The 12,608-nt window shown below is 61.7% G+C and overlaps 1 protein-coding gene and 2 long non-coding RNA genes across 3 annotated transcripts; all 3 read right to left on the bottom strand.

The window, feature by feature from the left end:
* Positions 1–1,555: 1,555 nt before the first annotated feature.
* On the bottom strand, positions 1,556–10,269 carry LOC134145916 (uncharacterized). Its single transcript, XM_062585927.1, has 13 exons — positions 10,066–10,269; positions 7,561–7,627; positions 6,018–6,079; positions 5,356–5,512; positions 4,788–5,044; positions 4,307–4,389; positions 3,880–4,013; positions 3,673–3,784; positions 3,270–3,402; positions 2,797–2,937; positions 2,242–2,321; positions 1,901–2,026; positions 1,556–1,669 (listed from the first exon to the last, which is right to left on the bottom strand). The coding sequence occupies exons 1-13, from the start codon at positions 10,267–10,269 to the stop codon at positions 1,579–1,581; spliced, it is 1,647 nt and encodes a 548-aa protein (XP_062441911.1). The 3' UTR covers positions 1,556–1,578.
* Positions 10,270–10,526: 257 nt separating this feature from the next.
* On the bottom strand, positions 10,527–11,057 carry LOC134145925 (uncharacterized). The gene is made up of 2 exons (XR_009959717.1): positions 10,862–11,057; positions 10,527–10,630 (listed from the first exon to the last, which is right to left on the bottom strand). It is a non-coding gene; the product is annotated as an uncharacterized LOC134145925 (long non-coding RNA).
* Positions 11,058–11,205: 148 nt separating this feature from the next.
* LOC134145940 (uncharacterized) lies at positions 11,206–12,356 on the bottom strand. Its single transcript, XR_009959731.1, has 3 exons — positions 12,227–12,356; positions 11,756–11,896; positions 11,206–11,281 (listed from the first exon to the last, which is right to left on the bottom strand). It is a non-coding gene; the product is annotated as an uncharacterized LOC134145940 (long non-coding RNA).
* Between the last annotated feature and the right edge of the window lie 252 nt (positions 12,357–12,608).

Genomic DNA, 12,608 nt, shown 5'->3' with positions numbered 1-12,608 from the left:
CAGAGCATGAGCTGAACAGAGAGCCGAGCTCAGAAAGGCGGCCTTGGCCTGGCCACGGAGAAACCAGTGCCACTGTTCCCACGGTTAGTTTGGCAAGTGCTGAGGGAAAGGCCCTTCCAGGGGGCTGACACATTCCCTCTCCGCGCTCGATACACTGGAGTGTAAGGTCACTTGCTTAAAGCTCCCTCGGGGGAAAGAAGAGTGCTGGGGGCCCTGCGAGGAATGCCGGAGCCCATCATTGCTTACGCACGTGGCCAGAGTCCCCGGCACTGCTGTGCTCAGTGCTACCACGGGGCCCAGCTGCCTCCTGCCAGCTCCACTCCCCACGCCACGCAACCCAGGCAGTCGACCCACGTACGATTAGACAGCAGTGTTGCCCTCCACACGTGTTTGCTGCTCCCCAGCGCAGCATGATTCGGTTCTGGGGCTGTGGGGTGGGGCTGGTTTTCCGACTTTGCTTTTGCCTTTTGCAAGAGGTGAGAGGAGGTAAAAGCCTAGGCTGCGCAGCAGAAGAGGAGTCCTAGCAGAGCAAGGTGTCAGGCCGAGAAAGCAGAGAGGCTGTCGAGGCAGGAAGAAAAGCTTTGGAGGTGAGGCCCAGAGGTGCTTTGGCCAGGGTCACAGCATCGCACAACAGTCCCCTTGCAGGGGGAAGCTGGGAAGCTTCAGTGAGATTTGTGCCAAAGCTGCAGGATTCTGTTAAAACCAATCATGCCTGGTGCCTCATCATGAGGGCACGCAAGCCCTGCCCTGCTGAGCTCCGGGGTGGGGAGCAAGAGAATCATAGAATCCTGGACTCAGTGAGGTTGGAAGGGACCTCTGGAGATCACGTAGTCTAAGCCCCCTGCTCAAGCAGGGTGCCCTAGAGCATGTCAGACAGGGTTGCCTCCAGGCGGGCTTTGACTAGGGACACCATCTGTTCCAGGAGGGCCAGAGGAATTACAGCGGCATCACACGTAGGCTCTCTTCTTTTCATGGCTGCTGCAGAGAATGCCCTTGCAAGGCACAGGCTGGTGAGTCCAGCGGTGAAGGGGCACCAACTGCCTTCCCTTTGCAGTTGCATGGGGATTTCAGCACCTGCAAAGACACCCTTGCCCTTTGCTAACAGGTTCGCTGCTGCCACGAAGATCAAAGAGAGTGCTGCTGGAAGCTCTTGCACTCGCACGGTGTGCTTGGACCCTGGAGGTGCCGTCCCTGAGGTCTAGCCACCCTCTGGGGCTGTTCAGCCTTTTTGCTGGATGAAGTAGGCGCCGGCCCATAGCAGGAACTGGCTGCAGGAGCAGAGATCCCAGCGCCTGGGACCGGGACATGGTGAGCCAAAGACTTGGAGCCCACGGAAGAGCTTGGCAGGCTCTGGGCACCTCAGTCACCCACTCTCCCCGCAAAAGCTTTCCCTCGCCTCTCCTCGGGCAGGGCAGTCCCCAAAGTCACCTGCTAGGGCGCGGCTGGGCCGAGAGCTGCCTGCGAGAGGGGCTGCCCCACTCTCCTTGCTCCCGCCTGCCCCTTCCCAGGCCCTCTGGAGCTGCCCCTGGCACTTTCACACCCACCAAGGAAAGGCTCACAGCAACTCGGAAAGCCCCTTTATTTCCAGGCATAAAAGCCATTTTGGTGGTAAGCGCCCAGCGCGCGGTCTTGCTGCTCTCTGCTCCGGAGGCGGCTCATCACCGAAGCGCTGTAGGGTTCAGGAGGAAGATGTTGTGCCACCGGAGACGTTGCTGGCAAGGTTCTGGTGCACGGCCACCCGCCACCCCCTTTGAGTGGGCGGGATGTGTGAGCCCAGGCCAGGCTCCAAGGCTGCTTCTGTCCCCCGAGGCGGGGCTGCAGAAGACCATCTGTCCCCAGGGCCATGGCAGGAAGGGCACTGCGGAAAGGAGGGAACCCGCCCGCGTTGCGAGGTATTTACCGGCGCTCCTCCTCCTCCTTCCTCAGCCACTGTCGGTTTTGTTCCACTCGCTCCTTCCACCTGTCCCGAAGGACTTTGTAGGAAGTCATCAGCTGCATGTTCTGCAGTGCTTGTGGGGACACTAGCCTGCAAGCGGAGTGACAAAGTCCCTCTCCCACTCTCCCGGGAGCCTCCTGGCCGCTGCCGGCCCCTGCCGACTCCCGTCAGAAGAAACCAGGGGCTGTCGTAGCTGGTGCTCCGGAGCTGAGGCATTTGGGGTCCTGGCACCTGCGGAGGCTCACAGCCCCCTTGCCTGTGCCCAGGCCCTGCCTCGGAGCTTGCCCACCCATACACAGGCTTACCTTTGGGGGGGCCTCCCCAGCACGTCGGTGTCCGCGCAACGCCGCTGCTCAAGGTCAAACTGCTTCTCCAGCAGCGGGATCTGTTTTGTGAGGAAAAGAAGAAATGGTTTTGGCACGGAGGGGTGAACGGGCGAGACAGCACTGGCCTGCAGGGGAGGCACCTAGTCCTTGTATAGCCGGACTCAGGCTCCACAAGGAGCCGATAGAACGGGCTACCATAGCTGAGCCCCTGCAGCTCTGGCCCCGGCACTTCTGGCTCCCAGGGGCTCAAGGCAGCTGCCCCGGAGAGCTGGTTTCTAGCTCGAAGGCAGGCACCGCAGGCAGAGGCTGCCTGCTGGGGAGGCATCCGCCACCAGCTGCCCTTGCTACAGCACCGGGCTCCTTCTGGGCCCTGCTCTGGCCGCAGCCGTCTGCCTCCTGGGAAGGGGTGGGCCAGCCTGGGCGCAGCTCCTTGGAGGCAGCAGTCTGCCTGGGCCCTGCTGCCTGCAAGGCTCCGCTGCCAGTCTGGATGAGCGAAATGCCCTTTTGCAGAGGGCCGTGCAAGGCAGCCTGTACCTGGGCCTGGCGCCGGGCGCGTTTCTCCAGTGCAGAGAGCTGCTGCTCCTCCCACAGTGCTTGGTGCTGCCTCTGCTTGTCTTTGGAGAGGGAGCCGTGGGCAGCTGTCCCGAAGCTCTGCGTGGCAGGGCAGGCTGCATGCTGCGGGGCCAGGGAAAGGCAAGAGCATTAGTCTTGTCCGTTTGGGCAGGGCTTCTGGGCAGGCCACTGTTGGCTTTTGCTTTTCACCCGCTCTCCCACCGCTTGTCTTGAGCCTCACCACCATCCCTCTTTGGCACGCTTTTCAGCAGAAGGCAGGCTGGAAAGCTCTTGTAACAGCAGCACCTGACTACGCCCCAAAGCGGCAGCCAAAGAGGCCCCCCAACGGCTCCGGTGGCCGTGCAGCGAGGGCCCTTTGTGGAGGGAGTCTCGCAGGCCGGAGCTTTGCGACGAGTCGCTGAGATGCAAGCATTAGCCGGAGCCCCATCACGCACCTGTGCTGCACCCGTGGGAGTGGCGGGGGCACAGCGGCTCCGAGGTCCGGCGGGAGGATGTGGGAGGTACTTAAGGGCAGCTTCCTTCTGCAGAGTGGTGCCCAGGATGGGGGCTGTCTGCTTCCTCGGGCTCCTGAGGAGATACACCAGGGCGCGTTAGGACAAGGGCAGGAGATGTTTGCTAATAAAGATTTGCATTCAGCTCCCCAAAAGGTTGGGACGCTGCAAGAAAACAAAGGCAACGTGAGGCGCTCCCGCAAAGCTGCGCATGCGGCCAGTGGGCAGCCTTTGCTGGGCCATTTGTTAGGAGGCTTTTGGAGTCCCTTGGGCCCGCGTGTCCAAAGGGGACGTCTCCCCGTGCGGGTACAAGTGTCCCCCACAGCCCTTCCGCCAAGGCTCTCACCTGGCAGCAGGCTTGCTCTCCAGGCCTTGCCGCTGCCTGCCTTCCCCCCAGGTTGGCAGCATGGGGAGAGAAAGCTCCTCGCGGTGCTGCAGGAGCTTGCCAGGACGCTGCTCTGTGAGGAGGAAAGAAGGATGCTCTTCAGAGCAGCCTCTTGGCGAGTGCATTTTCACGGCGCTGCTGTCACCCGGCATGGGACAGGGACTCAACCGGGTCTGAAGGCAGCTTTTCCCTGACCTTTGCTGCTCCTGACGCCCGCGAGCTCTTCCTCCAGCTCCTCCTCTGGTGGGCTGCCGGCAGGGGCAGCGTGGGCCTCCGGGCTGCCTTGCACAGAGAGCTGAAACCTGGCAACCAGAAAGACAGAAGGCATAGCCCTAAATTCCTCGCTGTGTGCAGTCCCTTCTCTCTGGTGGGAAGCAGGGCAAGTGGGGCTGGAGAAACGCAGTCAGCGTTCCCGGTCCCTCCAGGCAAAGACACGTGTAACCCAAAGTGAGCATTAATTAAGCGGGAACCAGTCACCGGGCGACTTATTCCCAACTCGATGCTGAGCGTGCAGCCGGGGCGGTGCACGGTGCCGAGCAGGAGCCGGGCAGCCGCCTGCTCGGTTGGCCGAGGGCTGCAAAGGAAACGTGCTCACCTCGGGAACACGTGCACAGGGCTAGGCCGGCTCCCCAGAGCAGCAGGTCTGCCGGAGATGGACAAATGTGTCATCTGCCGTTTCTGCAAGGTAACACGGACCCATTGTGAGGCTTCCGAGGCAGTTCTCTCTTGGCTGCTGAAGGCAGCAGAGCATTCTGCTGCAACAAGAGGGGGCTGCCTCTCCAAAGCCCTCCACCGAGAACAGGAGCCCCTCCCTTTTTGGTGCGGAGAAGCTGCCCAGCAAAGAGCAGAGCCTGGCACCTAACACTGCCAGAGCCCGGCTCATAACACTGCCCGGCTTTCTGCAGGGGCAAGGGGCAAGAAAGTCAGGAGGTGCTCCCTTTGCACTGGCAGCAAGGCCTGGGGAAGGCGTTCCATCAGCCTGCCATGCCCGAGCTGGCCAACGGGCATCCGGTTGGGCGCCCTGCGATAGGATGGCCAAAGAAATGCGAGTAGCCGGGGAAACCTGAGCAACTTACGCTGCAGTGGGCTGCAGCCAGGCTTGCAGTGCCCTCCAGCCGCTGTGTGCAGTGAGGATAAAACCTCATGCGCACTTGGTCCTTTTGGCAAGTGAGAAGCCCGATGTCCCTGAAGGCAAAGGCGACCTTCTCTTTGTTCCGCACATGGGAAGAGAACAAGCGGATGGTCTCTTCCACGCAGTCTTCCACCACGCGCCTCGAGAAGGAGGTGGCCCGGGACAAGTGCCGGTAATTCAGCGGCTTGACCTTGATGGTGTCTGCACGGAAGAGGAGCAACGTCACTGCCACAGCAGGCCAAAGTTCCACGGCTGGGCCATCAAGAAAGGTGAATGGCGTGGAGCTGGGTGTTAGGGCAGTTCCAAGAGAGAGCGAGCGCGACGGTGTGCGATATTCTGTAGTCCCAAACTGCTACAGAAAAGCAATTCTCCCCGGAAAGAGCTCTGTGTGGGGCGATGAAGCTGGACGTCTCTGCTTCTGCCTGCCCCTCCCAAAGAGCAGGGAGCATCCAGCCACAGAGCCCGTGCGTGGTGTGGCCGCGGGAAGCCGAGGGTGGCCGCTGCCGTCTTACCAGGGAGGGTCACTTTGGGGCGCTGGGGCTCCTGCAGCCAGACCATGTCCATGCCCAGCTGGAAGACAGGCCTTCGAACCATCAGCACGTCACTTTTGCCAAGGCGCAGTGGCTCTCGGACCGTGCCGAAGGTGCCGAGCCCCTCTAGCAGGACACCCTGCACACAGCAAAGACACAAAGGCCCCCCGCCCCCCAACAAGTAAGTCTCGTGGAGATGGAGAAAGTGCTGTTTGTCGGCGCGTGGGAACCCTGCTCTGTGCCCTCCCTACTGCTGGCGTGCAATGTGGCACGTAGGAAGGCTTTAGAGAAGAGGCACGTTCAGTGGATCACGTTGTCCTCAGCCTCCTCAAAAGGTTCGTTATCGTCTCTCGGCTGGAGGAGACCCTGAAGGCTCCCGAGAGCCCTGGCACAGACCGCTGTCTCTCTGCCTGGTCTTTTGTACGGGGCCACAGGGAAGAGAGCAGCTCTGGGAGGTGCCAAACGCTTTCTCACACTAAAGCTGCCCGTTTTTTCTCTCGGGGCTGGCCCCAAGGCTGCTCTGCAGCACACGGGCTAGTGGTGGTGTGCTGCGTGGGGCTGGGGGAAGTGTTGCTCCCGGGCACCCTGTGCTCTCTGGAGAGCTGAAGCCCTGCGGGGCCAGGGCGACCAGGACACCAGCCCACCTTGTCCCGCATCATCTCTTCCAGGATGTAGTTGGACACGGCGTCCCAAATAGCAATAATCTCTGGAAAGCAAGGGAAAGACATGTCAGGCCCAGCCCTCTTGGGACGTGCCACCCCTTTGCTCCCAGGCCAGGCAGGCTCTGGTGGCAGCCCGCAGCGCTGCGCAGCCACCCCCACAGCCCCGGCTGCACAGCTATTTGGACAGCTAAGAGTCTCGGCAGCACCTGGGGAAGCAGCCCCCGAAGCCCTTACCTTTGGCGGAGAGCTGCAGGAGCGTTGGGGAACAAGGACTTCTGGTCGGGGCTGATGGTCTCGGTCCAGCAGCCTCCATCTCCCTTGCTCCCTTGCCCTTAGCTCGCCTCTCCAGGCAGGGGAAAAGGACGCTCTTCTTGTCTCCTCGCCCAAGACTCCTGTCCAATGTGCCCCTGCTCCTCTGCCTGACGGCGAGAGGCCCCTCCTGCGTGCCCTTGCTGCCTCCGGCGTGCTCTCCTGGCTGCGGAGCAGCTCCAAAGAGCAGCAGCGAGCAGCAGCTGGCCAGCGCCTGGGCCTCGCAGGCGAGTGCGGACACCGCCACGGGCCCGGGGAGACCTGCCTGTGATGCAGCGCGTCCCACTGTGACCTCAGCCTCACTGTGCCATCAGAGGGGGCTCGTGAGGTCACGGGCACAGAGGTGTCACCGTCCCGGGGAAGAGCAGAGAATTTCCCCGCTTTCCCTGGGCAAGCGCAGCCCTTGCCCTCACTTCTCGTCCCCAAAGTGCAAACGGGACCCTGCTCTGCTCGGGGCCCTCTCTCTGTGCTCCAGCAAGGCCGTAGCAGCGCTGGTCTCCCCCGACCCAGAGCCCGACTCGCAGGCTGACTGCACGGCCCACCTTGGCCTGGCCCCGTCACTGCGGAGGGGCCTGGATGGCCTGGGCTCAGGGCTGCCCCCCTCCCAGTCCCAACCTGCCCTTCTCCCTCTCTGGGGGCAGGTTGGCACGCGCCCTGGAGGGCCACGCCACGGCCCCGACAGCCCTGGCAGCTCCCTTGGCTCCCCAGGCAGCTCCTGGCTCATGCTGAGGCCCTGACACATGCCGTCCTTTGTGGCTGGGGCCGGGCTGCACGCATCACTTGCCCGCAGCATAAACTTGGGCGGTTCATCCAAACAGAGGAGGCTGTAGGCAGTGGAATCATAGAATCATTCCATGGACCCAGAGAGGGAAAGATGCCCCCACGCTTGCCCCTGCAAGGTACTCCCATGGCATACCAAACACCCTCTCCGTCTCTCCTCTGGAGAAGAAACATCTGACGCTCCCACAGTTCACCCAGCAAAGAAGACCACCACCACACTGCTTGTCATGAAACCAAACCGGGCGCTGTTCCTGTTTCCTTCTAAACAGGAATAATTCTCTCCAAGCACCTCTTGCTTACCTGCGGGATGCCTGCTGCCCTGCTCTGCCTGGGCCCACACGGGCATCCCGGCAGCAGGACAGCCTCTGGCCCTCTAGACGTGCCCCCGCAGCCTGGCTTTCCCACGGGGCTGTGCAAGCCCTGCTGCCCTGCTTACCTCCCCCTGCTGCCACTGGCCTCCTCAGGACATGCCCATGCACCACACCGTCACTCTCCCAGCTGGGCTATGCAGCCTTTAAAACAGCAGCATGCATGCGTGCGTGCGTCAAGAGCTGCCTTTTGACTCCTCCAGCAGTTTGTGAGAAGATCAGCTCGCAGCTCCGCACGTACTGAAGCTTGAGCCTGTCCCTGCAACAGCCTGCGTCCTCTTGCCAGTCTCTGCGTGTCGCAGGGCGACTGCTGTGGGAGGAAAGCCCGTTGCCCGGAGTAGTGTCGGAGATGTGGCTTTCCAAATCACTGTGAAAGGAAGCCTTGTTTCCTTCCTTGTTTCCTTCTGGGCGTTGCTCTTTCAGCCTGCCGACGTCCTTCCCTGATGCTGGGAGCCCGAGGTCTGCACCCTGGCGTCTCTGCCTTTTCCCTGCTGCACGCCTGCCCAAAGGCTGCTGAACGTGCCCAGGACATGGCTGCAGATCACAGCGGTGTTCCTACGGAGAGCTCGCCTGAAGCTGAGAGCCATTGTGCAGCGGAGGCCTGATGGAGGCTCACCTGTGATGTGGCCAGGCCCGCACAGCCCTGCTGCTCTTGGCCTGAGCACCCACAACGGTCCTCATGGAGAGCCGTGGGGTTTAGTGGTGGTGGGATGGGTGCGGTCCCCTGCTCCCCACTTCCAGAAGTAGGGGGCCTCCTTCCAGAGGTCCCAAGTCCCTCACACCTTTCCCCCTCCTCCTCTACAGCCCCGTCAAAGGCTGCGCACACGTCATTCCCCAGGGCAGAGTGAGCAGCAGGAAGGACAGCTTGGTGCAGACCGGCAGAGTAGCAGCATAGCAGCACCAACTCCAGCGTTCTGCTCCGGGCTGGGGAGAACTGGGAGCGGGAGCCCAGAGAACTACCTGGGCTTGTGGCAGGCTCCACTCCTGTCCTCTACAGCTCCCTGCCTCACAGTGATAGCCAAGGACCAGAGCAGCCCCTTTAGACGCACAGCAACTACTGTTGTGTCAAGAACAACCCAGCTGCGATAACGACATTGACAGAGAAGTGGTGGAATACATTTGCTCTTCACATAGACGATGGAGAACAGAGCAAGACCTGGCTCAAACTGAACAGGAAAGCATAGGTTTCCAGTGACAACATGCAAGATGTCTTCCCCGCGCTATGATCTTTGGTAGCTGGGAAGGATCTTGTTTGCAGCAGAGGAAGCTGCCACCAGGAAAGAGCCACCAGACTGCCGAGGCATTCCCCCACAGCAGTGCCAGCTTTGCTCTCAGCTACAGCAGGCAGGCGGGCTTGCGTAGCACAGGCACGCGCTTTCCCTGCAGGAACGTGCCGGGCTTTGCTGCAGAGCGTGAGCTGAACAGAGAGCCGAGCTCAGAAAGGCGGCCTTGGCCTGGCCACGGAGAAACCAGTGCCACTGTTCCCACGGTTAGTTTGGCAAGTGCTGAGGGAAAGGCCCTTCCAGGGGGCTGACACATTCCCTTTCCGCGCTCGATACACTGGAGTGTAAGGTCACTTGCTTAAAGCTCCCTCGGGGGAAAGAAGAGTGCTGGGGGCCCTGTGAGGAATGCCGGAGCCCATCATTGCTTACGCACGTGGCCAGAGTCCCCGGCACTGCTGTGCTCAGTGCTACCACGGGGCCCAGCTGCCTCCTGCCAGCTCCACTCCCACGCCACGCAACCCAGGCAGTCGACCCACGTACGATTAGACAGCAGTGGTGCCCTCCACACGTGTTTGCTGCTCCCCAGCGCAGCATGATTCGGTTCTGGGGCTGTGGGGTGGGGCTGGTTTTCCGACTTTGCTTTTGCCTTTTGCAAGAGGTGAGAGGAGGTAAAAGCCTAGGCTGCGCAGCAGAAGAGGAGTCCTAGCAGAGCAAGGTGTCAGGCCGAGAAAGCAGAGAGGCTGTCGAGGCAGGAAGAAAAGCTTTGGAGGTGAGGCCCAGAGGTGCTTTGGCCAGGGTCACAGCATCGCACAACAGTCCCCTTGCAGGGGGAAGCTGGGAAGCTTCAGTGAGATTTGTGCCAAAGCTGCAGGATTCTGTTAAAACCAATCATGCCTGGTGCCTCATCATGAGGGCACGCGAGCCCTGCCCTGCTGAGCTCCGGGGTGGGGAGCAAGAGAATCATAGAATCCTGGACTCAGTGAGGTTGGAAGGGACCTCTGGAGATCACGTAGTCTAAGCCCCCTGCTCAAGCAGGGTGCCCTAGAGCATGTCAGACAGGGTTGCCTCCAGGCGGGCTTTGACTAGGGACACCATCTGTTCCAGGAGGGCCAGAGGAATTACAGCGGCATCACACGTAGGGTCTCTTCTTTTCATGGCTGCTGCAGAGAATGCCCTTGCAAGGCACAGGCTGGTGTGTCCAGCGGTGAAGGGGTTCAGGAGGAAGATGTTGTGCCACCGGAGACGTTGCTAGTAAGGTTCTGGTACACGGCCACCCGCCACCAACTGCCTTCCCTTTGCAGTTGCATGGGGATTTCAGCACCTGCAAAGACACCCTTGCCCTTTGCTAACAGGTTCGCTGCTGCCACGAAGATCAAAGAGAGTGCTGCTGGAAGCTCTTGCACTCGCACGGTGTGCTTGGACCCTGGAGGTGCCGTCCCTGAGGTCTAGCCACCCTCTGGGGCTGTTCAGCCTTTTTGCTGGATGAAGTAGGCGCCGGCCCATAGCAGGAACTGGCTGCAGGAGCAGAGATCCCAGCGTCTGGGACCGGGACATGGTGAGCCAAAGACTTGGAGCCCACGGAAGAGCTTGGCAGGCTCTGGGCACCTCAGTCACCCACTCTCCCCGCAAAAGCTTTCCCTCGCCTCTCCTCGGGCAGGGCAGTCCCCAAAGTCACCTGCTAGGGCGCGGCTGGGCCGAGAGCTGCCTGCGAGAGGGGCTGCCCCACTCTCCTTGCTCCCGCCTGCCCTTCCCAGGCCCTCTGGAGCTGCCCCTGGCACTTTCACACCCACCAAGGAAAGGCTCACAGCAACTCGGAAAGCCCCTTTATTTCCAGGCATAAAAGCCATTTTGGTGGTAAGCGCCCAGCGCACGGTCTTGCTGCTCTGTGCTCCGGAGGCGGCTCATCACCGAAGCGCTGTAGGGTTCAGGAGGAAGATGTTGTGCCATCGGAGACGTTGCTGGCAAGGTTCTGGTGCACAGCCACCCGCCACCCCCTTTGAGTGGGCGGGATGTGTGAGCCCAGGCCAGGCTCCAAGGCTGCTTCTGTCCCCCGAGGCGGGGCTGCAGAAGACCCTCTGTCCCCAGGGCCATGGCAGGAAGGGCACTGCGGAAAGGGGGGAACCCGCCCGCGTTGCGAGGTATTTACCGGCGCTCCGCCTCTTCCTTCCTCAGCCACTGTCGGTTTTGTTCCACTCGCTCCTTCCACCTGTCCCGAAGGACTTTGTAGGAAGTCATCAGCTGCATGTTCTGCAGTGCTTGTGGGGACACTAGCCTGCAAGCGGAGTGACAAAGTCCCTCTCCCACTCTCCCGGGAGCCTCCTGGCCGCTGCCGGCCCCTGCCGACTCCCGTCAGAAGAAACCAGGGGCTGTCGTAGCTGGTGCTCCGGAGCTGAGGCATTTGGGGTCCTGGCACCTGCGGAGGCTCACAGCCCCCTTGCCTGTGCCCAGGCCCTGCCTCGGAGCTTGCCCACCCATACACAGGCTTACCTTTGGGGGGCCTCCCCAGCACGTCGGTGTCCGCGCAACGCCGCTGCTCAAGGTCAAACTGCTTCTCCAGCAGCGGGATCTGTTTTGTGAGGAAAAGAAGAAATGGTTTTGGCACGGAGGGGTGAACGGGCAAGACAGCACTGGCCTGCAGGGGAGGCACCTAGTCCTTGTATAGCCGGACTCAGGCTCCACAAGGAGCCGATAGAACGGGCTACCATAGCTGAGCCCCTGCAGCTCTGGCCCCGGCACTTCTGGCTCCCAGGGGCTCAAGGCAGCTGCCCCGGAGAGCTGGTTTCTAGCTCGAAGGCAGGCACCGCAGGCAGAGGCTGCCTGCTGGGGAGGCATCCGCCACCAGCTGCCCTTGCTACAGCACCGGGCTCCTTCTGGCCCTGCTCTGGCCGCAGCCGTCTGCCTCCTGGGAAGGGGTGGGCCAGCCTGGGCGCAGCTCCTTGGAGGCAGCAGTCTGCCTGGGCCCTGCTGCCTGCAAGGCTCCGCTGCCAGTCTGGACGAGCGAAATGCCCTTTTGCACAGGGCCGTGCAAGGCAGCCTGTACCTGGGCCTGGCGCCGGGCGCGTTTCTCCAGTGCAGAGAGCTGCTGCTCCTCCCGCAGTGCTTGGTGCTGCCTCTGCTTGTCTTTGGAGAGGGAGCCGTGGGCAGCTGTCCCGAAGCTCTGCGTGGCAGGGCAGGCTGCATGCTGCGGGGCCAGGGAAAGGCAAGAGCATTAGTCTTGTCCGTTTGGGCAGGGCTTCTGGGCAGGCCACTGTTGGCTTTTGCTTTTCACCCGCTCTCCCACCGCTTGTCTTGAGCCTCACCACCATCCCTCTTTGGCACGCTTTTCAGCAGAAGGCAGGCTGGAAAGCTCTTGTAACAGCAGCACCTGACTACGCCCCAAAGCGGCAGCCAAAGAGGCCCCCAACGGCTCCGGTGGCCGTGCAGCGAGGGCCCTTTGTGGAGGGAGTCTCGCAGGCCGGAGCTTTGCGACGAGTCGCTGAGATGCAAGCATTAGCCGAGCCCCATCACGCACCTGTGCTGCACCCGTGGGAGTGGCGGGGGCACGGCGGCTCCGAGGTCCGGCGGGAGGATGTGGGAGGTACTTAAGGGCAGCTTCCTTCTGCAGAGTGGTGCCCAGGATGGGGGCTGTCTGCTTCCTCGGGCTCCTGAGGAGATACACCAGGGCGCGTTAGGACAAGGGCAGGAGATGTTTGCTAATAAAGATTTGCATTCAGCTCCCCAAAAGGTTGGGACGCTGCAAGAAAACAAAGGCAACGTGAGGCGCTCCCGCAAAGCTGCGCATGCGGCCAGTGGGCAGCCTTTGCTGGGCCATTTGTTAGGAGGCTTTTGGAGTCCCTTGGGCCCGCGTGTCCAAAGGGGACGTCTCCCCGTGCGGGTACAAGTGTCCCCCACAG

Source organism: Rhea pennata, chromosome 12 (genome assembly GCF_028389875.1).
Source record: "Rhea pennata isolate bPtePen1 chromosome 12, bPtePen1.pri, whole genome shotgun sequence".
NCBI lineage: Eukaryota > Metazoa > Chordata > Aves > Rheiformes > Rheidae > Rhea > Rhea pennata.
This window is presented reverse-complemented; position numbering and strand designations above follow the sequence as displayed.